The 27,168-nt window shown below is 43.6% G+C and overlaps 1 protein-coding gene across 1 annotated transcript; it reads left to right on the top strand.

Annotated features, from left to right (window-relative positions):
* Window positions 1–576: 576 nt before the first annotated feature.
* xpr1b (xenotropic and polytropic retrovirus receptor 1b) lies at window positions 577–27,136 on the top strand. The gene is made up of 15 exons (XM_042111621.1): window positions 577–1,027; window positions 5,073–5,124; window positions 9,596–9,697; window positions 10,761–10,981; window positions 11,443–11,592; window positions 11,894–11,977; window positions 12,477–12,558; window positions 13,168–13,370; window positions 16,354–16,533; window positions 17,383–17,545; window positions 17,894–18,100; window positions 18,455–18,615; window positions 23,390–23,529; window positions 24,051–24,272; window positions 24,613–27,136. The coding sequence occupies exons 1-15, from the start codon at window positions 959–961 to the stop codon at window positions 24,665–24,667; spliced, it is 2,091 nt and encodes a 696-aa protein (XP_041967555.1). The 5' UTR covers window positions 577–958; the 3' UTR covers window positions 24,668–27,136.
* Window positions 27,137–27,168: the final 32 nt, after the last annotated feature.

Below are 27,168 nucleotides of genomic sequence, written 5' to 3'. Positions count from 1 at the left end.
CCTGTCCTAAGGTATAGCGTATGATGGCGTTGGGGTCAGGGCTCTGTGCAGGCCAGTCAAATTCTTCCACATCAATATCACCCATCCAAGTCTTTATGGAACTTGCTTTGTGTAGGCCTACCCAATGACACCACACTTGAATTAATTGAGCTCTGCCGACATTCTGTCACAAATATCACTCTGTCAAAAAACATTCAGCTCATTTTCATGGTGAAACCAGGCTAGACTCCATCAGTGTTTCAGATTTTGTGGCAATGGGTTTGAATGAAACACATGAATTCAGTGATAAATGTCTCAATATTTTTGTAGTGTAGCCTATGTACAAATTCACCTAAGTTTTTTAATAGATATATCTTCTTCACGCCTTCCAGTCACTCGTTATTGATTAACAACCGTTTTAACATCCCTGTATGGAAATATCCTTAGGTTGACATGCATTAATAAATTCCTACTGGGTCAATCAAGTCAAACTGTGAAAGACAGTTGCTTTGACTCAGTCAGTGAATGTCAAGCGTTTTAGTGAACCAAATAAACATCAACCACCCCCTTGCCATGGGCCAGTTGACGACAATATGACGTACCTCACTGACATTATGGCGGCCATGAGTCTCTGCTATTTAGTTATTCGCATGAAGATTTTGTACAGTGTTCCCGAAAATCAGTGGCACTGGAGCGGTCGTCGCCTAGACTGATGGGGGAGGAGATTATGTGTTGACAGTCTTATGCCTGTGACTGTTACAATTTCATCGTGTAATATGTGGGACCAGGAGTGGGGATACTCGGAAAACAACCTTAATCTCTGTACAATACCGTAGTAGACGACTGCGCTGATTCACAGCCAGTAGCTGCTACTGCTCATTCCTGTCCCTTTTAACGTTAACGAACAATTCCACTCCCGTGAAACAAAGAAGCTTCCACTAAACTGTTAACGTTAAATGAACAGATAAATGTTTGAAGGATGAAATTCACAGAGCATCTCTCTGCACACATCACTCCGGAATGGAGGAAACAATACATTCAATATGAGGTAAGAAATAGCTAACGATAACCTAGCAAACGATGGGTAACGTTAGAACCTGAACGTTAGCTTTGTGTTAATGTTTCCTTGTTGGTTCCTCAACGCTCATTGCATTTGGATTAATTTAACGTGCGTTTGCACTTGGTAGATTAGGATGACATAGTAAATTACAATGAAAATGTAGTGCACACCGACATTTCATTTGTGCAGTTGACTCCAGTAGATTTCCTAAAGAATAACGTTAACGTTGTTAGCTAGTTAGTTTGTTATCGCTAGCTGGCTAGCTGTCTTAGCTAGGTTTGCTGTACTGACAGGCCATGTAAAATGTGTATGATTAATGTTCATACGATGGTTAGGATTTGCCAACTAGCATCTTGTATTGCAAGTTATTGTAATGCAGCAACAGAAAACCAGGAACGTAATCGTCACGGACATCGCACCGTTACATTTGTTTACTGCAGTTTGTTTCTTGTTGAAGGTTATCGTTAACGTCACAACTTATAACGCTAACGTGAAAATATTTCAAGCAACGTCGAACTTAACGTTAACGTTGCACTGGTAACGTTACAGATAACATTACCTGCATAACAAAGATAACCATTTTTGTTTTATCATTTCTGCGTATATTTCATACTTAGCATTATTGTTCTACATCGCCCGCATTGTGGCGAAAACACTGCGCAGTCTTGCGCATTGGTGAGTTATCGAGGTGTAGTGGTGGTCTCTTGTCAGAATTTGTCAGCCACTGACTTACCTTTAGCGAATCAACTAACGCTAAAATAGCTAATAATGTAAGTTAGCAAACATATCAATCTGTCAGAAAAGTTATTGCCCTATGTGCAACATTTTACTGGTAACAATCCATTTTATATCCATGTGGTTTTATCAGCGCTGACTGTCAAGGTCTTTGCGAATGGTTGGTAATTTTTCTTAATGTATGTTACCCCTGCATTAATTTGTGGGTTGCTTCATTCTTTATTAAATAGAGCGATAAACCATTCCAAATGTTGTCATGTTGTTATCAGAATGGAGGATAATGACATCCAGTGGATTAATAGCCTACCATCCACAATAGAGATGAAGACCCTGTTAGTTGTTATTGCAGTGTACTTACTCTGACGGATAAAAGGTAATTTTGTTTGGTATATACCTACTTAGCAACTCGTGGACAAAGTCGTTTTCTAGGTGTGACACTAAGCATGAAGTAGTTTGCTTTTATGAGCCATGAGTTTAGACATGCTTGTTTTCATGCCCAGCTAGATCCCATTGATTCAGCAGAAATTACTCAGGTCTGGGGTTTCCTTTGCTATAACATAATGCTCATGCCTTCAAAGAATAACACATTAAACATAATTGAATCATGTTGCATGATTGCATACAAGGTTGTCTGAGGATGGGTTTGAAAGGAGCCAGCAGCGCGTTTGTCTGCTCTAGCTCCCTCTGGTTTAATGGCCTAAACCTAATGACATTATTTGTGTCTTGACAGAGTCTTGTTAATTAGCTACTGTACCATTACTACCATGTCTTTTGGACTATCATATCAAATCAAACTTGTCTGTCTCTCTGCTCTACTCAAGCACAGATCCTGGGTATGTGCTTTGTGAAGTGTATGACTACACATAAGCTGTGTGTGTGTGTGTGTGGTAGCTGACTGAAGGACAGAGAGGACCTGAGTAGGCAGCACTGACCTCTGGTTTGTAATTCATGCTGTAAGAAAGCTGAAGCCAGCTCATTTCATGGGAGAGGGGAGTTCTGCAAATATCTGGTGCCAGTGATCAAGTGTGTGGGATATCACATGAATATGCTTGGGATCACAAATGCAGACACACAGAGGGAGAGAGGGAGAAAAAAGACAGAGAGATAGAGAGAAACAAACAATAGAAACAAGACATTACTCATAGCACGCTGCATGCATTGTATTCAGACCAACAAGTCTACTGTAGTTCCAATGTCAACTATTAGCTAACTTTTTGGCCAGCACTGACTTGCATGTTTTATCCCTAGGGCTAGTACATGTTTTTTTTCTATGCTTGCTTTAGACAGCCCCAGCAGAGTTTTACATGTTTACAAGTATTCCCAAGTGAGAGTTTCCCTTAGAACAGAGCTCAGGGTTGGTTAAAGGGGCCTGGGTCATGCTGTGAAGAATAGCAGCACACTGCAGGCTCCATAGCGGAGGTGCCGAAGCCGCCGCTGACGGACAGGCAGTCTGGCTCAAATCTCCTCTGCCATGTTGATGAAGTTTCTCACAGGGAACTGCCAAACAGACTCCTGCAGGCAGAGATAACACGCGTGTGTGAAAGAGGCCAGCGTGAGAGCCCGCGCAGGGGAACGTAGAAAGATGGAAGATGGGAGGGGGACACGAGGAGGAGAGGAAGAAGTCTGGAGAGAGAGAGAGTTAGCTTGCAGTCGCATATGAACTGAAATGCTAAAATCGCCACTCATACAAATGTGTACATCAAGACCATGGACCTCAGATGAACTCAGTGTCCAGTAGTACACATGCACATAGACAAGCACATGTATTAGTCAGGTTTATGGTGAGGGGTTATCTGGTTCCTGGGAACCTGAAATGCCGAGCTGTGTGTGCTCAGCTCAGAGTGGTTGTGGAGCCCGTATGCTTTGTCTCCGTGTCACAAGGCCTCCCTGTGGGCCATCAGGGCCTACACAAGCCCCTTTACTCATAGCACATATGGCTAGGCCTGCCCCTACACATCTATACACTCAGACAAGGTTGCTTGTCCTCTCAGGGAAAAAATAAAATAAAAATGGTATGCTCACTTTGACAGCATGCAAGCAAGCAACACAGAACACACAGTACTCACGCCAGCACAAACAACAGCACAAACAAAGCCTAATTCTCCTCACTGGCGGCTGTTTGCACTCAAGTACATGCACAAGTGGACCTCCAGTACGTTATACGGCAACGCACCCCTGGAGGTCACGTCGAGGTCAGTGTCACAAAAGGTCGTCTCTCCGCTCCACACCAGCCTCTGGCCCAGCAGCTGAGCGGCAGTATGGCCCAGACCAGCTGTAAGGGGACACCACAACGCCACCGGGCTCCAACAGAGGGGAGCTATGCAGGGTTTCTTGCCAGGTTATCTCCACTATTCATCTGACTTTAAGGAACAAAACGGTGTGCAAGGCGAGCATTCCGTTTTAGGATGTGTGTGTGTGTGCGCTTGCGTGTGTGTGTATGTGTGCATTGAGCTCCTATAGTAGGGATGGCCTATAAGCTGACCCATTCAAATAACACTCAGTTGTGTGATTTCAACATTATGGGGAATTGAAAGAGATTGACTGTTGTGGTAGAGCCGTCAATATCAACCCATGTCACAGTTAATGAGGACTACCAAAGCTACAAAGTCATTGATTGGGTATATTGATGTGGAGTAGTGCTCTGCACAATCTGCATTTGTCAGCAGCATGGACAAACTAACGGTCTCGTATGACCCTCGACCCCCAGCAAACCACGTCAGCTCCTGAAACACATCAGAGAGGAAGAAAAGCAGAAGATGTTGTGTAACTGGCCTACACATTTGCATTCATTGCTGACTCCGTCTGTTCTCCAGTCTACATTTCCTTTTTATTGTTGTTGTTGTTTCTGGCAACGGGACTGGTTTCTACCTTTGTCTCTTGTGGTTTAATGTCCCAGTGGGCTTGTTTATTTTAATGCATGTATTTGTCCTGGGCAAATATGACTCTAATTGTATTTATGGACTTCTTGGAAAACCCATCCTTCATCACTGTGTATACGGAGTGTGTCAGTCGTGTCGTTGTCGTGGCAGTTTCCTAACACTCTGATATGATGCAGTGTTTCCTGTGTGGTGTCGTGCACATCACTCCTAGGGCTCCCTTCCTCTTTTCAGCTCCGTGTGGTCTGTCTCAGGCAGCCCTGCTGTCCCCTCCCTTCCTCTCTGGGTCTCCACTTGGCAGGGTTTCTCATTTGTCTGTCAGTGGTGGACGGTGTCCAATCATATGAGGTGTAATTAAAAAAGCTGGCCATTTGTTTGACCCAATGACACCTGTTAAAAATGTGTCTCTGTTTTTCCTACAGGCATTTAAAGAGATGCTGTACTCGGCCCAGGACCAGGCTCCATCGATTGAAGGTAAATTTCTTTCTTGATACTCCCTCACGTTCTGTCTCTGTTCGTCATTGCAAACTTAGAGGAGGAGGCCAACTAGTGCAAAACCGGCGCCCCTCCTTCCTCTCCAGCTCCCGGCCAGATGAGATCCAGTCGGTGTGTTTCTGGCTCACACACACTCTCTGATTCACAGCTGGTGACAAACCTGCAATGGGGTTTGGCTGCTTTTTATGGCTGTTCCTGTCAAGTAGGCAGACACTGGCATTGTCATTCAGCAGATGGCTCAATGAAAAAAAAAAACTGTATTTTTTAACAGGCAAGTCAAAGATTCCAGACCTGATAAAGCATGTCCTAAAATCAGCCCAAATAAGGAATAGATACACACACACTGCTTCTCACCCAGAGTGTACACAATACATTAAATATCAGACACATTAAGTATAATTATATATACTCTTTTGATCCCGTGAGGGAAATTTGGTCTCTGCATTTATCCCAATCCGTGAATTAGTGAAACACACTCAGCACACAGTGAACACACAGTGAGGTGAAGCACACACTAATCCCGGCGCAGTGAGCTGCCTGCAACAACAGCGGAGCTCGGGGAGCAGTGAGGGGTTAGGTGCCTTGCTCAAGGGCACTTCAGCTGTGCCTACTGGTCGGGGTTCGAACCAGCAACCCTCCGGTTACAAGTCCGAAGCGCTAACCAGTAGGCCACGGCTGCCCTTAGAGACCCTCTAGAGAACACTAGAGAAGATCTATGTCCATCAGTGCATCGCTGAAAAGACAAACTGAATCTGGTCCCTGTTTTTGTGTGGTCAGCAGCAACACAAAAACTCCCACTTAGAAGCAACTTGTAACATTTCTAATATGTTCTTACTAAAAACATTCCTCGGGTATGACCTACCCAGCGATTATGAGACAAAGTGCACGTCTTGCCAGACGCATGGCAGGTTGTTTTGACAGTCGCCTTCATTTCTGTCCCTAAATTGCTGCGTCTAGCAGTATAATCTGCACAAAACACACGTTTCCATTATAAACAGTTTAGAGCATGCAATCTGATGATGCAGGCAAACACAGAGAACACTGTAGGTGTTGACAGACCTACCATTTATCTGATATCAGCACATAGGCTTGTTTTTGTCCTGTTACATATGAATCTGAAATAGTGTCTTATTTGGTATGTACAGTAATGGCTACTATAATGTAAATAACTTCATTATACATGCTCACACATGCAATACACACATTGCTTTTCTCTTTCGCTCTCTCACATAAGAAATTACAGACCTCTCTTACGTCCTCCCTTTTTTTCCCTCTCTCTCATGCACACTTTTGTTTTTGATGATGTCAGTTTCCCAGAAATCATCTGACCTCACACATTTTTTTTTATTTCCTTTTCTTTCAAACAGAGTAAAAAAACCTTCAGTGTTGTACGCCGTAAATGGCTATAATTTGCGGACCTCACGTTCATTCAGTGTGTCAGGCAGTGATGATTAAAGTGCGAATTTGAAAATTGCTATTGTTTGGAAGGTGGTTTGGGCCCGACAAGTAGTCATTACCGGACAGTTTTTGCTGAAATAAGGGTGTCTTTTAGGCTGGTGATGATAGTGCTTTGAAGAGGCTGTCTCCATAAATTGTCTGAACATGACCATCACTATCCTCTCATCAAAGGGCATCTCTCTGCCACTCCTCCTCCTCCTCTTGCTCTTCCTCCTCCCATCCTCACCAAACCAAAGCACTCTGGACGTCCAAAACAAGATTTCCAAGATTTCCGGATTGCTTATGTTCTGTTAACATAGTGGCTGTTTATCAAATAAGTAAAAGAAATGGCTGCCATCAAATGGGTGCAACCTTCAGAAAACCTGTAAGATCCAAAAGGAGACTTCATTCGGAATCTGTCTCTCGAACCTGGCACAGAGATGGAATCAAGGAGCAGTTCCATCATGGCTGCTCTAGCACAGTTCTGAGCTGTTCAATTATTGTGGTGCCCTGTAGCTGTGAAATTATATATGAATGGAAATTCGCACAATTGCCACACCACTCTCTCTGCATAATATTGCTGATATAGTGCAGTGTGTGGTACAGTATATTGTGTTAGGGAATATTGCGCAGTGCAGGAATCTCTTATCTCGGATGCTACTGTCCGACCACTTGTGTGTTGTCCTCAGGGATGCAGCAAACAACTATCAGGCACACTGACCTAGTTCAGGCCCGACCCAAACAGGGATGTTACCTAAACCAGTGCCAGGATGCAGACCTACAGGAAGTGGGCCATGAGAGCCGGCCACTTAGCCGCCCGCTCAGCCCCAACCATGTTTCATCGATAATGCAGTGACCCCTCTTGTCTAATGTGTAATCTAGACAGGCAGCATCTGCTGTTTACTATAAAGAGCATCAACTACTAAAACAAGCACGCCAAGTCTATACCCGAGTGTCTGTCTAAAATGGTCTATGTTTTCTTGTTGTGTCTCTCTCTGTCTAACAGACACCTAGTCCAAACACAGTGGCCTTGGTGCTCTTCCACTAAGATCTGCTAGCACCCCTTGTGTGAGCCTCAACAATCACAGCACCTTCATCAGACATCAAAGCATGTGCTACACATTTGCCCCTGTTCACTGATATTGATAGCATCTAACATTGTTAGAGTTGACAGGTTCCTATCAATCATTTGTTGCATCTCTTGTTTGTGAAATAAACATTTGGGCTTTTCAAAGGGGGAATAAATAAACCCACTGAAAATCTTGATCAGAACACTGGTTAGTGGTGTTAATGATCAAAGCTTTGCACCATTTTGCTGCTCCCTTTAATGTTGGAATTAAAGTGGTATGTGGGAAGTGGGAATTTAAGCTCTCAATCAGCTCTCAAAGCCCTGATGGAAGGACACCCTCTCCACGGGCAGCCCTCTGCAGTCCCCATCCTTCATGGGGAGTGCATCATTCCGCGCGGGCCTGAATGAACGAGTGGCTTAACCAGTGGTGTTCTTTCGGTGTTCCGCAGATTAAAATTCCACACTACTTCAATTTCCACCTCCTGCTCTCCAGCGGCAGCCCCACTCCGCAAATGCCTCCGAGTGGATAGGATGACAAAGCATTCTTGCGTGAAGAAATGTCTAACCTCTGGTGTCAGCTGGCAGTCGGAGCACTTTGCAGTCATGCCAGTTGTTCCATCAGCACTCAAGTGTGTTTGGGTTTGTCTGTCCTGTTACATTTAAACAAGGAGACACCCTTCACAGAGGCAGGAAGTTTGGAACTTCAGATGATCTGAAACATCTCAGCTCCCCCAGTGTCTTCAGTAGGCACCTAGTTGGCATTTAAAACCCCACCTTTAACATTTGTTTAGGTTATGGTTATGAGTAATTAACCAGCAAACCTTGAGCAGTATAGCTGTCTCAGAAGCACCTTCAAAGACCTTTGCAGTCTGTGGTAGAATCCCTTTGGTGCGCCAAAAGGGCCGTCCCTGTTCTAGTTTGGTGAAGATGTGCTAACCAAGATTATACTCTAAGTGTCTCCTCTAAATTGGTGGAGAACATGTCTTTTGTATGGATAACCAGCAATAAAGGTTCTTCCTTTGAATAGAATACTAATTGTACTGAGCATGATAAGTAGCATCAGGAATAGAGACCCACAGCCTCCAGAAGTAATGGTTGTGAGACAGCACTCCATTAAGAATGGGGGGGGGGGGGGGGTGCACACAGTGATGGTATCATAGTCCAGAATGGCTCTAGTGTTTGTGTCCCAAGTAGACTGGAAGGTCCCACTCTCTGTCTCTCTCTCTCTCTCTCTGTCTCTCCAGACCAGTGCATGGCTATTACTCACACTCTCTCAGACAATGACTCACTGTCTGCCTGTTGGGACATCTTCAGCCATAAGCCTATTAACAGGCCCCTAACAACGCCCCCCACTGTCTGAAGCATGCATCAGTGCACACTATCCCCTCTCCAACTCTCTGCCTCGCCCTCTGTGGCACACGATGTGACGTACACGTAATTTGTTATGTAAACAAGTTGCAGGCTATCTTTTGTATTTCAGCAAACCTTGTCTGTGATCAATTAACTAATTGATGTTGGTGTAACCTGATAAATTGAGGTGCTTTTTCGTCACTTTTTTTCTGTTTACAAAGGCAATTTCTCTTCTCATTTTTGCTTTTGTGTGTGTGTGTGTGTGTGTACGTGTACATGTACGCTCACATACAACTGGTCTGAGCAGTGGAGTAATTACTGTGAGATTGGGTGTTGCTCTGTGGCCAGAGTGCTGACACACTCCTAGCAGGCACACACACAGTGCACTGGGCCAGTGAGCCGAAACGTCAGCGGTATCCACAGAGCCGCATAAGTGCCTGCACCATGCACTAATGTGTGGAGCTGAAATTCATTTTATCACAATAAACCATGCAATGACTCCACATAACATAAGATTTTGAGTTTTCTGTTTGTTTCTCTCTCTCTCTCTCGTCAACACACAAATGCACATACACTGTCTTTTTCTCTCCACAGTCACTGATGAGGACACAGTCAAGAGATACTATGCCAAGTTTGAAGAGAAGTTCTTCCAAACATGCGAAAAGGAGCTGGCCAAAATCAACACGTTCTACTCAGGTAAGCACACAAACTGTTCTCATGAGAACTACAGCCAAGTGACAGTTGGACCTGGCACCTGTATCCACTCATGCATCAAAAATGCATTTACTGACTTTATGGTGAAACAAGTTAGCAAATGCAGTGTGCAGTGGTTAGGGTTCTTTTGATTTTTATTCATATGTCCCTGCCACCAACCAGCACCAGATTATTGGCTATGTATGGCTGTCTCTCTGTTTAAGGGCTTTTGATTTCCACTCTGTGACGGGGAAGATGGCCTCGTAATGATCATCTGTCGCTGCACGCACGCGGCTATGCCTTTTATCTCGGGGTGTTTATCATTCCAGCGTACTGTGAAATAAGCAGAGCAAAAAGTGTGTGTTGGCCACAGGAGAATTGTGCGGAAAACAGCTTATCATTTATGAGCGTACTGTGCGTGTCACAGTGGAGCATCTGCATTCTTTCTGGCTCGGCCTGAAACTTGGACGTTGCTGCTCATCTTGGCTAACGAGGACAAAATGCTCTGCTGTTAAAAAATGTGCCTGGTTAAAAAAAGGGAAGGCTTGCATGAAAACATTTAATCACTGGAGATGAAGCTCAAGCCAAAGGCAGGGCTGGGCCCCGGCCCAAGACTACCATTGCTCTTCTGATGATCTCTCTCTCTCTCTCTCTCTCTCTCTCTCTCTCTCTCTCTCTCTCTCTCTCCCCATTCCCCTCTTTCCCACCATATTGCATCCCGACCTCCATTCTTTTTTCCTGTCTCTCCTCTCCTCATTTTTGCCCTGCTTCTTTTTAATACATCTGCCTGTTCTACTGCTGTTTCTGTTTTTTTCTGATCCTTGCTGCTGTCTCTCTCCTCCTTTTCCCTGAATTCCTGACATTCATTCTCTTTCCTCTGTCCTCTCACTCACTCTTTTTCTCTATCTCCTCCTCGTTTACCCCTTTCTCTCCCTCTGCTTCTATTGCTGTTTCCCTAATCTCACTCTACCACCCCTCTCCCTCCATCCCTCCTCTCTTCTGCTTAACTCACTCTCTCTCACACACACACACTCCCTCTCCTCTCCTGCCTATGCCCTCTCCACAGAAAAGCTGGCCGAGGCGCAGCGGCGTTTCGCCACACTGCAGAACGAGTTGCAGTCGTCGCTGGACGCGCAACGGGAGAGCAGTGGTGGGCCAGGCCTGCGCCGACGCCGCGCAGTCTTCCACCTCACCCAGCAGGAGCGCTGCACTCACCGCAACATCAAAGACCTGAAGCTGGCCTTCAGCGAGTTCTACCTCAGCCTGATCCTGCTGCAGAACTACCAGGTCTGCCTCGCCCCGTCTCACCTGGCCAACGAAGGCCTACACACACACACACACACACACACACACACACACACACACACACACACACACACCAGTCAGTCAATCAATCACTTACACACTGAGACCGTGCTTGTGGTTAGCATGGTCACAGTGACATTGGTAGTCATTGTGATGCGCTAAAACTGTGCACAGCTGAAGACTGATTGGCTAGTCAACCTACGCAGAGGGACACTGTGCTCTCTTCCGCAAGGCACATCATGTGTCCTCAGTCCTGCCCTGAGGCACCCTCCCACTGGGATCCTCACATAGGGCCAGCGAGCAGATGGGGAGCAGTGGAGTGCAGATAGAGGCCAAAACAAGACATGCAAAACAAAACGAACTATTTTATGTCAACATTTATCAAACCTCCCAGTCTGCCAAGTCGAGTTGAATAGCAAAAAGTCATGTTTTTGCCTCTGCAGAATCTGAACTTCACAGGCTTCCGGAAGATTCTGAAGAAACATGACAAGATCTTTGAGACGACACGGGGTGCGGACTGGCGGGTGGCACATGTGGAAGTGGCGCCCTTCTACACCTGCAAGAAGATCACTCAGCTCATCTCTGAGACTGAGGTAACCCTCCTGTTTGGATAGGCGGGACAGGGACGGATTATTATCAAATCACTTGTTTTAGCTTTTAAGAGCCACAATAGTATGTACTACATTTTTTGTCTTAATGGACATTTATGAGCCAAATGATCACGTACCATCAACACAGCAGAGGCATTGTTTTGCCAGCAGTGAGATCTTTCTCTATTGCACTGGTAACTAAAATGCTGTCTGTCTTTCTGTCCCTCTTGCTATCCTTCTGTCTATACTTTTATATCTGTTTTTTTCTTTCTGGGCTCTATGTCTTTCTCTCTTTCTCTCTCAGGCCCTGGTCACCACAGAGCTGGAGTGTGGCGACCGTCAGAGGGCCATGAAGCGGCTGAGGGTGCCCCCTCTGGGTGCAGCTCAGGTCAGCCTCAGCTCCTCCACACCCCCTTCTGACCCCCAACATCCAGGCCACAGCACCACATCATTTACACACAAAACACACAAAATCAGATGTTGTACAGTGAGAAACTTAGCTTTTACCCCTTTGATCTTGATGAAGAATGTGATCAGAATTGGGTTTGTGTTGAAACTCCCTCATTCACCCAATTAGATGCAAATCTTTTTCCCATTCATTCCTGTTTACCGTAATTCATTTTTTATTAGTTAATTATAAATATATATTAATTTGCACCACACCAGTAATGCGGAATGACACTTCCAGTGTTTTGTGATCTAGAGATAACCACGCTGTGCCTGGTGCAAAATTAAACAACATCACATATCTCTCTGGAAAGATCTCAGCAGGCATCTGAGACACTGCATTTGACTGTGGCCCTTGTCCTTGGTCTCTACTTGTTGGCCTGTGCATACCCCCCCACCTGTTCTCAGAGACGTGATCTGTGGTGTGTTTGCCTCCACAGCCTGCACCTGCGTGGACCACCTTTAGAGTCGGCCTATACTGTGGAGTCTTCATCGTTCTCCTTGTCACAGTCATCATCACAGGTGAGCTGTACCCTGTAGGTGCAGGGAGAACCTGAGGGTACAGGTGTGTGTGTGTGTATAATAAATATATATATATATATATATATATATATATATATATATATATGTATGTATAATATAATATTCAGTATTCATTATTGAATGCTTAGCTGGAATGATGGTTTTCCCTATCATCCTATTTTTAAGCAGGCGTACCTGTGGGCATGTAATTGTGCTACAGGTTTTCTACAGGAATGGCATGTTTGAACGGGCACTGCACTAGTTTCAGTTGAATGCAGAACATTATGAAGCTTTTACTTATTTCTGTGTCCTTACAGATCCAGTAAGTTGGGATTGTGATAGACAGTGCAGTTATTTGAGCCTTTCTATACTCTGCAATCAGAATGAACCAGGAGTACTTCCAACTCCTTTACAGTGTATAATTGTCTCTGGAATGCAATCGCACACAAGGCAATGACACATGTCTCTGGAGTTCCATCTAGGACCCTTTTTGTGAGAAGAAAAATTGTTCTCAGCTGTTTCCTTTTTTGTCTCCATAAAAGAATCCACGATAACCTATTTTTGTCCTTGTCACATCATCTTTGCTGACACCATCTGTTTCTCCTCCAGGCGTGGCGAAGATCCTGACCGAAGATCCTCCTGGCGAGCGCGTGTGGCCGCTGGTGCGCATCTACCGTGGCGGCTTCCTGCTCATCGAGTTCCTCTTCCTGCTGGGGATCAACACCTATGGCTGGAGGCAGGCAGGAGTCAACCACGTGCTCATATTCGAGCTCAACCCCCGCAACAACCTCTCCCACCAGCATCTCTTCGAGGTGAGCCGTTCAGACAAGCAGCCCCTGAGATAGACTTTGTTTGTATCAGTCTGAGGCAATCGCTGGTCTGATCTTCATGGGGAAAGGTCACCACTTAAGAGCTAAGCCTTGAGCTGAAAATGCATGGGTAGAGCTTACTTTTCTCAGTTCAAAACATTAGTTAACAAATGAACCTACAGATAGCAACAGAATGTGAGTAAATAACACTTTTGACATAATGTCAAAAATGCTTATGTTCTGTGCTCAGATATCTGTTCGGACCGTACTCTGTAATACCACTTTGCACCTTAATGCAATGCAGTCCAACTCAGTGGAGGAGCACCATCGCAAACGTAATGGTGCATTCAAGGCTATTCAAATCCTACAGAATTCTACACATAGCCTCTTTTAGCAGTTTCTGCTCGTAATGTCAACATGGTGTATAAGAGAATCCCCATTCACACAGCTCTCAGACTGTTCAGTTCAGTTCAGTTAACTTTATTGTCCCAAAGGGGAAACTTGTCTCGCAGTCAGGTACACATAAATAGCACAAGATACACAAAGACACAAGATGGGGTAAAAGACACAGGTTAATAAGTTAAGAAGGTTAAGAAAGAAAGAAACTGTCTTATCAGTCTACGTTCCTGACAGATGCTCATCAGAATCGTTTCTGTGCAATAAAGCAAAATTGTGCAAATTTAGCAGGCGTATTGCACTAGGAATAAAAGAGTTTTTTGTCCTATTGGACTTATAAAATGGGACTCTTAGTCTCCGGCCTGAGGGAAGAGCTTCAAATGAACAGTGAAGGGGATGATTTTTACAGTCCAGTATAGAACTTGCCTTCTGGATGACCTGCTTCTCATAAATGGTCGGCAAGGACAACTGTGGACAGCCAATCAACTTCCCAGCCACCTTCACAATGTGGCTAAGATTGTTTTTGTCCCTAAGACTGATGCCTCCGTACCAAGCAATAAAAGAAAAAGTTAAAACAGATTCTATAAAAGATTTGTAAAATAAAGACAGCATAACCTTATCCACATTAAACGAATTAAGCTTCCTAAGGAAGTATAACCGTTGTTGTCCCTTCTTGCAAATAGCCTCGGTATTTACATCAAATTTGAGCCTGTTGTCTAACATTGTACCGAGATATTTATACTGGTCAACCATCTCAATGCAGCTTCCATTTATATAAGTCAGTGACGGAGAACATGATTTGTTTCTTCTAAAATCAATGACCATATCTTTTGTCTTTGAGATGTTTAACTGAAGAAAAGACTTGTCACACCAACTGACAAACTCATCAACCACTGGCCCATGCTGGGATTCATGTTTATGCAGTAAACTAACAATGACTGTGTCATCAGCAAATTTCAGGATATGCCTATTTATATGCTGACTTCTACAGTCATTTGTGTAGAGGATGTACAGCAGAGGGGAAAGTACACAACCCTGAGGAGAGCCAGCACGTCTAGCTCACTCAAACTCTTCTTTGTGTGGACCTACAGTAAGACATCATTTATTATCAATTGTTGATGTAGACATACTTACAGACAGTCCATGTACGGAATGTGTGTTTGACAGAACACAGTTTCAGGTAAACAGTTTCAGCTTTTTAAAGCAATTCTGTCAACAATTCTAGTATACAGTGTAATTATAAAAAGGTAGAGAACAATAAGAATAAGTGCATCAGTGAGTGCTGTTTTTAAACAGTCAAGTGTCAGTTCTAGTCAGGTGGTAAGTGCTAGAATCAGCAAGGCAGTAAGTAGTGCTTACGAGAAGAGATGTTCTCTGAAGAGCTGGGTCTTCAGTAGTTTTGTGAAGATGGAGAGGGATGTCCCTGTTTTAGTAGGAACTGGTAGCATGTTCCACCAACAAGGAACAACAGATGAAAAAAGTTTGGATTAGCCTGAGCATACCGGTGGCAAAGCTAGATGTCGTTCGTCTGAGGAGCGCAGCGGTGGGAGCAGAACCGGAGACTATCTTGTAGGCAAGCGTTAGGTACTTGAATTTGATGCAGGCGGTCACAGGTTGCCAGTGTAGCTGGATGAGCAGCGGGGTAACCTGTGCCCTTTTGGGTTGGTTGTATACCAGGCGCGCCGCCACGTTCTGGATCGTCTGAAGGGGTTTCACTGTGCAGGCCATATTGACCAAACCAACGCCCAAGTGGTGTGTGTGAACAACCTACATGTTACCTATCTTGCACTGAATCATCTTCCGTAATCTCAACATTCTGATCACAACAAGCCTGGGCATATTACCAAGTCAGCACCAATCAAGGGCTACATTCTTTGTTTTGTAGTTTTGCAATGTCATCACATCACTAAAAGTATTGATGTTACCAAAAATATTTGCCAGTGTTTTTAACTACAAAAATACGCACCTATAAAGTATTTTGATACAAAATATGTAGCCATTTTCTTCAACCCAATAAAATACAAATTCCAAAATACTATTTTGTATTTGAATATATATAATATTTTAAATACATGTATCATAAATACCTCTCATCCCTGCTAACAAGACCATTTACTAAAGTTATGGAATGCTGAAAAATCTCTTTTTCATTTTGATATTTAGGTAATACAATTGATCTCATTAACTGCTCAAAACTTTGGTAGTTGGTTGTTCTCAGAGTGGGGCAAGCCTGAGCAAGAGGGGGGGGATTAAGTGTACAGGGTACAGGTAGGGGCACAGACTATTTTATTATTATTACAAACTGGGGTGTAATCTCCTTTTTTTATTGTGTGTTTTTGTGATTTAGTGGAAGCACAAACTTGTGTTCCACAGCATAGTGTACTGTTAAACTCTGAGCAGACATGCAGGAGAATATGAGGCCAGCACAGGGGCCAGGGGTTTACTGCCCCCTGCTGGACTGTGCAGAAAATGTTGGTCTCACCATGAATGTTGCATGTATGCCCAGTATCCACACCACCTACAGACAACATGAACCACAGACACAAACATCTGGAAGGCTCTAATTCCCCTTCCCTCCTCCTGTGCGCAGATTGCGGGCTTCCTGGGTGTGCTGTGGTGCGTGAGCATCCTGTCGTGCCTCTTCTCCGCCTCCCTGCACGTACCCATGTCGGCCAGCCCGCTCATGCTCTACGGCTTCTTCTTCATCTTCCTCATCAACCCCTTCAAGACCTGCTACTACAAGTCCCGCTTCTGGCTCCTCAAGCTGCTGGTGAGGGACCTGACCTGGCTATGCATGCCAATGCATGCTGTTACTGTTAAGGAATATAATACACCCTTTTGTTCAAAGCAACTTACAAAACATTAGAATAGTTAAAATTGAAAGTAATGATATCAAATTAGTGAGCAAAAATGAAATTCAATAGCATCATTTTGAAGCAAAAACTATACTATACATTATGGTCTGTGCAGATTACACGAGTGTTTTGTCTTCCATGATGGTCTTTTATGATTGGCCATGTCAGATTTGGCGATCAGAGAACCACAAATTCTTGCCGCGTCTTGGTCGTAAGACTGGCCACATTACAAGATCATGTTGATCATCTATCGTAGCCTTCTTGTCGCGTGTCGTCATAATGTCAGTGTCAACACGGGAGTAGTAGGAGATTCCCCCAAAATTCTGACATGCTAGACTTTTGGTCGTGGAGTCGTGGAACGTCGCAGGCGACGGGTCGTTGAATATGTCACATTACAAGACGCTTCCTCCTTCGGCGTTGTTCCAGACTTTTCATATTAGGGCCCAACACTGGAAATTTGTTGGCCACGACTACATTTAGGCAAAATCGGGCTGAAATCGTGTAGTCTGCACAGACCATTATATGGCCAAAAGTATTGGGACAATTCTTGTGTGTCATTCAGACTCATTACCAGTTGCCACAGGTGTATAAAAGCAAGCACCTCACCATGCAGTCAGCATGATATTTTGGTAAAAGCAACATCTAAATGTTTCTGTCTACAGAACAGTTCTTCCACGTGCATTGGGTTAATTTTAGGCTCATTTGGGCTTGTTAGCTTCCTTGTGCTTCTCACCCACTCTTCTCTTTTGTTAAACTCTTCCTAGTTCCGGGTCGTCACGGGTCCATTCCACAGGGTGGAGTTTGCAGACTTCTGGCTGGCTGACCAGTTGAACTCTCTGGGGATGGTGCTGATGGACCTGGAGTATATGATCTGCTACTACAGCATGGACTTCGACTGGACCAAGCCATATAACATGGACCCATCAGGTATAGGGCATCGGAACCGAAGACATTAAAGTGAGAAAAAACGCTTCCAGATGTAGGGCAACAAAAACCTGACCAATGCATGTGATTCTCCTAATTCTTCTTTAATTTAAGTGAGGTCATTTTCTAGAGTGATTTTATAGATTCCAGTGTGGTTCTCCTAATCTCCTATTAAATGCCAATAATGGGTTACACCATTATATTTCAATTGATTCTATTCAGTACTATAGCAATATACTGTAGGCCTTGTACAATTAACTTTCATTGATAACATTCCTATAAAACTTTAAACACACATTAACTGCATTTCTGTTCTGTATGCTGATTGGTCATCCTGGTTGTCCCTCACAGGACAGAACGTAGGTCAGAGCGAGTGCCACACTTACTCGTACGGCGTGCGTGCTGTGATCCAGTGCTTGCCCGCCTGGTTCCGCTTTGTGCAGTGCCTGAGGCGTTACCGTGACACCAAGCGTGCCTTCCCTCACCTGGTCAACGCCGGCAAATACTCCACCACCTTCTTCGCCGTCACCTTCACCGCCCTCTACCACACACACAAAGGTAAGACATCAAGTTTTACACGGAGCATATGTTCAAGCCACATAAGAGCCATTCAAAGTCACCCAGGACTGGCATTTCTGCTTGAGACTATTCAGATGATCCCATGTGCCTCTGAAAAACTACATTTGCCTTGTTGAGAACATTTGGATCTCCACATACTGTACGAAGGCACTGCCTTCAGAATAGCCAGGATGTGGCCAGTCTTTGTTGTTTTCTCTCATTTGATGTTGAGTTTTATTTTGGTAAAAGTCACTAGCTGGAGTTCAGGTGGAGCTCGGAGTTAGAGCACGTCTGACTGGGCAGTGAAGGGGCAGAGCCCCACAGACTGACCAACGATGACTGCATTCTTCCTAGGCGATCCTGAGAACACGGTGTTCTTCTACATGATGATCAGCTGTCTGGTGGCCAGCTCCTGCTACACGCTCATCTGGGACCTGAAGATGGACTGGGGGCTGTTCGACCGCAACGCCGGAGAAAACACCTTCCTGAGGGAGGAGATTGTCTACCCACAGAAAGTAAGATGATGTCCCGGCTGCAAACTAGATGTAATGGATTGTGTTGTAATGAAGTACTTTGAGGTACAGTCTTTTTCGTGAGGCAGTTGTTAAAGCTTGTTACAGGTTGTTGGCTCTCAAAAGAAGGGTGAGAAATATTTCTGCCAGGTAAGGGCCCTTTTATAGTCTATGCAAGCCGCACAGACACTTTAACACATTAAGCTAGATAAGGAGAGTTTGCCACATATTTATGTAGCAAGATGTGTCATCCAAATGTTTGTAACGCACTCTCATTTACATATTCGCATATTGCACATAGCTTGCGTAGACTATGAAATGGCCGTTACCATTTCTAACATTTTACAATATTCCGTCTCCAAAGGAGCCTGATCAAAAAGATGAAAGGCAAGTTCAACCCCATAAATGTCAAGATGATTTTTTAACTACAAAGCAAGAAATAGCAAACCAGCTTGCGGAGACCTTTGAAAGGAATTAATTTATGGAAAATTGCCGCCCTCATTTTTAACCCTAATACATAAAGGAAGAGCAAAGACAATTGAATTTCTGGTCAGACAATACTGAGCCATACAATCACCCTTTTACATTAGAGGAACTTTTATGTTCTAATTTTTAATATAATCTGGGAAACCGAAAACATACCCTAATCTTGGCAAAAAGCTTTACTTATACACATTCCAAAACCCGGAAAAGACCATACTGATACCAACAATTATCGCCCAATTGCCTTGACAAGCTGCCTTTGTAAAACCATGGAGAGAGTGGTGAATAACCGACTTGTTTGGATGCTTGAATCTGAAGGTGGTTGAATCTGAATCTGGTTTCAGACAAGGAAGGAGCACAATGGACCACCTTATCAGATTAGAGTCCTACATAGGTGATGGTTTTATCAAAAAATGTGATAGCTGTCTTTTTTGATCTTGATAAGGCCTGTGATATAGGGCTGCACAATTATCGCAATCACAATATGATGCAATTACCTAATCGCAAAAGCGACAAATAATCATCCACACTTAATTTTGTCACATTTCTGAATTTTATATTAATTTCATCCTCCTTGACTATGCCACTTCTGGTTGTTGGGTGTGCGTAGTGCGCGAGGAGCACAGAAATTGTGATTGGTGAGCTTCACAGTCGGCCGTGGTGCTGTGCTTCTTGTGCACTGGGCGTGCTCACCAATCAGGGGTAGCATAAATTAAAGAAACATTTGTAATATTGAACTGAATCAATTCATTAACATTCAAAAATCATACCGCAAATCGCAATATCTATCAGAAAAAGGTTCCCCACATTGGGCAGCCCTAGTATGATAGCACCTGGAGGTATGGAATTTTAAAGGATCTGCACTGCATGGGATTTAGAGGACATTTGCATTTTCCCATTTCAAATTTTTTGTCCATCAGACATTTTCCAAATAAGTCCAAATAGGAACTACTTTTTCCAAGTCACACCTAAAAGAACAAAGAGTCCCTCAGGGAAGCATTCTCTCTGTTACTCTTTTCAGAATCAAAATCAATAGCATTATAAGTGCTTTTGCAACCTTTATGTTGATGACCTCTCGAAAATGGTTTTAGGTTTTCCAAAACAAAAACTCTCGGTACACATTTTTGCCTGCTACGATCTTTGCATCATGACCATTCACTTTACATGGATGGTGAAGTCATCATAGTAGGAAAAGAGGTTAAATTCCCTGGAGCTTTGGGCATTATAAAAGTACTGGCAAAAACAAAGTGGGGAGCTGGACACATTGTGCCTCTGTGCCTATACAGAGTGGTTGTGAGATCCCACTTGGACTATTGTTTATGAATCAGCAAGAAAATCATTCAGATCAGTGGTCCCCAAACTTTTTCTTCCGAGGGCCAGCTTACTATGCCTGGCTCTAAGAGAGGGCCAGAGACTCGGAGTATATCAGTAACCATAAATAGCTTAGTGCTGTGAACAACAGCAGTCTACCTTAGTTGAATATTCCATTACATTTAATCTATAGGCTATTGCAATTTAATACCATTGTTAGCTGTGTTTATATTGCCATCATGCCATATCAGTGTAAAATGTAACTCAAATTAAATAATACTAATAAAAAGACTTTTGCATTCCCAAAAGTATTAGCAGGGAGTCCCAAAAGTATATTTTATTAAAAATGTGTGAACTCTGAACATTTTAAAGTTCTCAAACTATGAGAATTTTATGAAATGAAATGACCACCATTCTAACTTTCACTCACCGTTTTTGATGGCAAACGCGAAACAGCGCCAAAACAACCATGTTTTGGGGGGCCACCCAAAATGACGTGGCGGGCCGTGGTTTGGGGACCACTGATTCAGATGTTGAATACTATTCATCACCAAGGTTTAAGGCTGGTTTTGGGGGCATTTAGGACTTCCCCAGTATAGAGTCTTTATGTGGAGGCAAGTGAACCCTCACTCCAAAATTGGTGCTTGAAGCTGTCTCTTCAATATGCAGTCAAACTCAAAGCATGCAAAGATAATCCCGCCTACTCAACAGTTTTTCAGCCGCAGCATTTGCAGTTGTATGAGGCTAGACCAAAGTATATCAGTCTTTTTGGAATCTGAATAAGACCCTACCTTGAGGATCTGAACATCAACTTGGGACAGTGTAACGCAGACTCATTTTTGCTCTATTCCCCCGTGGAATTTGAGACGACCTCAAATTGTTAAGGATTTAAGTCAGGAAGTAATCAAGAACCCACCCAAATGAGTACCAGCAGCAGTATGTGGATGTGCAATGCCACTTACCTTCCCACATTCCCATCTATACTGATGGTTCCAGAGTGGATAACTGTGTGTCATCAGCAATGGTAGTTGGACAGAGTCAGTGTGGACTACGAATCCCAGGAATATGTTCTATTGAGGCCCCTGCCTTGTATTTGGCACTTAATATATACCAAACAACAAAAGTCTTTAATCTTTACAGACTCTAGAGCATGTCTCCAGGCATTAGAGTTTTTAAAAGCAGACCATCCAATTATTGTCAACATCCTTGATAAATTAGAACTCCTTAAGAACCAGAACTTCAATGTAGTTTTTTGCTGGGTCCCAGGCCATATTGGTCTCAGGGAAAATGAGAAAGCGGACAGTGCTGCTCAGCAAGCACTCAATGAAGTCACAGAATGTCAAATCCCTGCCTCAGACCTTATACCTATTATGAATTCTTACATCACAGATAAGTGGCAATCTTAATGGGACGAATGCACTAACAACAAGCTATACGAAATCCATCCTACTGTAAAGAAGAGACTTTTCAATCCAGACACGATCAAATAGTTTGTACTAGATGTGTTTATACTTATGTTGCTGATTGGATTATAAACGGCCACAGCAACAAAGGGGAATGACTGACTCTTCTCTAATAAGTGTTACATGTTATTTTCTATATTTCTAATATGTTGCTGATTGGATCATAAACGGCCACAGCAATGAAGAAAAGTGAAAGTGATAATGACTGACTGACTTATTGTGTTACATGCTCCAAATGTAAAGCACTTTGAGCTGCATTCTGTGTATGAAAATACAAATAAAGCTTATTATTATTATAGATGCCGTATAGGACATTCAAGACTTACTCATGGCTTTCTATTGAGAACCTCTATCATGCCAATTTTGTAAAATGCCCCTGTCAGTGAAAGATATTTTATTCTTTTACCCTGTTCTGAAAATCAAAAGATTTTGTAGTCAAAATTCTGTGGTTGATGTTTTTAGTAAGGTCCCACCCTTGAAAGTTTAAGAATTTCTTGCTAGCATAGATTTTAAAAATCTTCTCTGAAATATCATTGTTGCTAAGCTTCTAAATAGTTTAATATTGGTTTCCCATATTTTCTGGCCATTAAATAGCCTTAGTTGCTGATATGGCTTTAAACTAAAACAGTATTCAGGGCATTTTTCTTCATGTGATCCTCTTGAGCTCACACTGTGAGAAAATACTTCAACATGGAATCAAGAAGCACTTTAACCCACATTTGAGCTGTTCCTGACACCCTTTTTATGTCTCACCCACAAAAGCTGAGTGAGTTGGTGCTCCACCCTGAGTGCCGTGTTACAGTAACCCACATTTGCGGGGTCCCGCACGGCTCGTTTGTGCGCCTGGCCCGGAGAGGGAGAGCGCCGGTGCTCCACCCTGCAGTGTTACAGTAACCCATATTTATGCTGCTGCTCATCACGTCGGTCTGGGAGGACATCCAGCCCACAGAGAGTGAAAAGTACTCAATATGAAAAAATAGTATGTTCATGCTGCAGGTGTCTTAGCCCAGAGATGTTGTGTTCTTTGCAGGGCTTTACTGCTGAAATGCCCATAAGCCCATGGAGGTCAGTTGAACTTATAAGTTCATTTTCTATCAACTTGTAACGTTTTGGACAAAGACAAACACCTTCCCTCAGTGGTGTTATCAATAGGTCTTTTTGAGCTTTTTAGAGCATTGTTTCTGCTGCTGCATTGCAATTGCCTGCAAGGCAGCAAGCACACCAGAAAACTATTGTCTCATTCTTTTAACTTGTTGACATAATATAATAATTATAATCTATACTGGATTTCTGTTATTGTACATGTGTAGACTCCATGTTACCCATCAGTATCAATATGAATGGCCATGCACACATTCCACACCTGTTAGAATTGAAGCCACGATGATTCCATTATGCCTTACAGTCTTGAATGCGTGGAGAGATCGGGGTCAGGTGCGGAGAGATCAGGGTCAGGTGTTTGTGTGTATGCTGTGGTGGAATGGCCTGTGTCAGTGTGTTGCTGTGCTTGTGTTGAACAGGTGTACTACTACTGTGCCATAATCGAGGACGTGCTCCTGCGCTTTGCCTGGACCATCCCCATCTCCGTCAGCTCCAGCACCAGTATACCTCACATCTCCGACATCATCAGCACCATCCTGGCTCCACTAGAGGTCTTCAGGTGGGGGAGTAAACACACGCACACTTATACAAACCCAGAAGCACATACTGTACGTTTGCTCACCTCACTCATTCAGACCGTGGTGCATCCCCACGTCTTCACATTCATACACCCGCATAGTCTCTCTCTTACCAAAGCTTACCCATCTACAGTCACTTTTTTGAGATAAAAGCACACTTCTCATTGTTAAAATCCAGTGCTAAGGTTATGGGTAGTTGCTGTGGTAGCATTCCTGAGAAATATCAGTCCATTTCTAATGGACAATAGACTCAAGTTTACTCTCTACATTTCTATATGTTTCTATGGACAGTATGATGTTTTCTCCAATGTTTTCCAAATATTTGAATGACTCTGCCAGAAGAAGCAAAATAGGCCTAGAGTATCACCTAGTTATTGCCACACATACACATCTGGCCTTGCGCACACAAAAACATGCTTGTGTTAATGCTTTCTCTCTTTACACTAATGCCACACTCTTTATCCCCCGGTCACTCACTGTCTTTCCGTCTGTCTGTCCACAGACGGTTTGTGTGGAACTTTTTCCGTCTGGAGAACGAGCACCTGAACAATTGTGGTGAGTTCCGCGCAGTGCGGGACATCTCGGTGGCGCCACTCAATGCAGATGACCAGACACTGCTGGAGCAGATGATGGACCAGGAGGACGGCGTCCGCAACCGCCTCGGCAAGAAGAACTGGAAAAGGAGCTACAGCATGTCCCTGAGACGGCCGCGTCTAGCCTCCCAGTATGTGAAAACACACACACACACACACACACACACACACACGCACACACACATTGTTTTGCACACCACTTTATCTCTCCCTCGGCCGATTGTTTTTCCTTACAAAGCAGAGGTGCTTCATGTATTTGACATGTCCTTTTATCAGTAAAGACATGTTCACCAGCTTGGCTCTGGTCTAAGACCACCATTATAGTCTTATTGTCTATTACTGCCTTTCTGTCTCTCCCGGTGTTCTCACTAACTGGTTCTCTCTCTCTCTCTCTCTCTCTCTCTCTCTCTCTCTCTCTCTCTCTCTCTCTCTCTCTCTCTCTCTCTCTCTCACTCTCTCTCTCACTCTCAGGTCTAAGATGCGCGACACTAAGGTCCTCATCGAGGACACGGACGATGACACCTGACATCTTCCTCCGCGGGGCCTCAGAGGCTCCGCCCTAAAGACCCCGGCCCTGTGGAGGCCAAACCTCTCTCAGCTATTCAATCAGTCATCACAGAGCGGCCTGTCCACCTCCACACCCACACACACTGCCCAGTAACACACACACACACATCCCAAGTGACATTACCATTATATTGAGAGAGAGAAACTTCCACAGTCGCAGAGACTGCGATTTTACATTCAAGGTGACATTTAGATGTAAACACATACACACACACACACGCACAATCAGGTGACACATTAGTGACAGCCATGCCAACCAAGTAGCAAGAGGGTACATGAGTGCTCGCAAAGAATTTCTGAGACCCAGGAAGCCAATAGACACATTTGTAAATACTGATTTCTCAAAGACCAAGAATCATAAACATACTGTAAACACACTTGCGCAGACGCATCATATTGTCACAGACACACCTGGATTTGCTCACACACACACACACGAACATGCCACTTTTTTCCATTCCTGTTTTTTTGCTCATCTGTTGCTGCCTTGAGTATTTTTTTTCAGAGGAGGGTGAACCTTTCTAAAGACTGCTCAGATGTTGTAAATATCACATGCTACATGGGCAACTATTGTTATTAATCAGTAATCAAATAATGTAATTGACCTGGGGCAGAGACTCCTCAGGCTGGACAATGATCTCTCTTTTAAGGCAATCAGTCTGGTCGTATGCCAGTGTCTGTGGATCTATTGTTTTATGTGAATTTATTTAAAAATTTTGGATGAAGTCAAAGATGAAGACAATAATTGCTATTGTTACTGTGGCAGTCCCAGATATATGTATGCCACCCTTTTTTTCTTTTCTTTTTTTTTTTCTGAAAATAGGTTGAATGTACATTTCATTGTTATTTATGTGAAGGAAATATGCCTTGAACGTTGCCTAAGGAAGGGGATGTTTTTAAAATTTGGTGAAGGTTTCTAACCCCCCCACCCCCCCTCCAACACACACACACGCAAGCAAGTCCTCTCACAGCATGGTTTTTACATGTGAGGAAACCCACAGGTGGCATCCATAGGCTGACTTTCCATGGACTGTCCCTTCTCTGCCCTTATATCTCACTGGAGAGTGAATAGAAGAGCTGTATTCTCTGGAATTGTTTTTTGGCAAATGTCAGAGAAATGCCTCTTCACTGTTCGCTCAGTGCTGTGTGGACAGAGCATCACTGACGCTGAGGTAGAGGAACATGTTTTTTGTTTTTCAAAGCAAGCCAAACATTTTTAACATTCCATTAGCATTTTGGGGATAACTGGGAGCGTAAGACCTATATTCTGATGTGTTGAAGGCATGTCACTTGCCAAATATTCCCCCCACAGTGGTGAAGGTGTTGTGGTCCACCTCTAAATACATCGATCTTAAACCCAAATCTCAATGGTGTCTGAAATGGAACATCAGTTCACAGTACATGTACTGTATATGTACACATGTATGTGTATGTATACAAAGCATTGATAGTGGCAGCATTCCAAGCCATTTCCATGGAAAGTCCCTGAGGTAGACCTTATCCATGTTTTAATGCACAGGTCTTGCATCTTTTAAATGCCACCTGTGGGTTTCTGTAGCACACATGGATTAAGAAGCTCTTTGATGACATGTCAAAGCACCATGGTGAAGCTGTTGTGTGAATTTCAGGGACTAGATGTTCTGTTCTCAACCTGACCTGTTTCCCAAGAGCATCACAGGACTCCCCTTCAGTTGTTATGGAGTGTCATTTGCAGATCTCCTTTTGCTACGGTCACCCTGAGTTATTGAAAGATGACTTGGTTCTTTGATGCTCTTGGGAAACGAGGCCTTAATATGCTACCTTCTGATCTGTTCCCCACCTGAAGAACTTGTCTTAAGCAAGTGGGAGGATTTGTTGCCGAAGAGTCATCAAGGAAACTGTTGAAGTGATGTAAGAAGTCTGTTACATTCCAAGAGAGACCAGAGTATATACACATGGCCAATCCAGGAGCAAAGAGAAGCCACTTTGAGACACTTCCTAATCATAAGCCACATGCTCACTGAGCTCTCTCTGCTTTGAGTACAGCGCTTCATTCTGTGGCCTTGGAAACAATGGGCACTGTAAGACCTGGAGAAATGACTGTTGCTAGGGTCCTTTAGAGAATGATTAAGTCTACTGTACATAACATGGACCAACAAGGAAGAAAAGATTGGATTTTGTTTCAGGTTTGAATAAGGATGACATTTTGTTTCAAAATGGAGAAGGACCTTCTGTGAACTCCGTTAGGACTTCTCATGGGCCATGGGTTTCTGTTCTGTTTCGTGTGCTTGTTGTACTGTTGTATTCTTTATTCCTGGCCACTGTAACCTCCCAGAGGAAGGAGGGCTCTACTTGCATTTACCCCTCTGTATGTAAGAAGAGGAAAAACAAAAACATTGGACTTGTCTCACTCTCCCTGTTACAGTTTTTGAGTAAAAAGATCAAACTAGTTACTGTTCTGTAGTACATTTTCAAATAATT

Source organism: Alosa sapidissima, chromosome 1 (assembly GCF_018492685.1).
Source record: "Alosa sapidissima isolate fAloSap1 chromosome 1, fAloSap1.pri, whole genome shotgun sequence".
In the NCBI taxonomy this organism is placed as follows: Eukaryota; Metazoa; Chordata; class Actinopteri; order Clupeiformes; family Clupeidae; genus Alosa; species Alosa sapidissima.
Note: the sequence above shows the minus strand (reverse complement) of the source record. Positions and strands in the feature narration are given on the sequence as shown.

Bases quoted from the DNA above. Each gene is read 5' to 3' on its own strand.
- xpr1b (XM_042111621.1), top strand. From the start codon at position 959: ATGAAATTCACAGAGCATCTCTCTGCACACATCACTCCGGAATGGAGG. The intron at 9,698-10,760 runs GTAAGCACACAA...CCCTCTCCACAG, and splicing joins AATCAACACGTTCTACTCAG to AAAAGCTGGCCGAGGCGCAG. The intron at 17,546-17,893 runs GTATAGGGCATC...TGTCCCTCACAG, and splicing joins ATATAACATGGACCCATCAG to GACAGAACGTAGGTCAGAGC.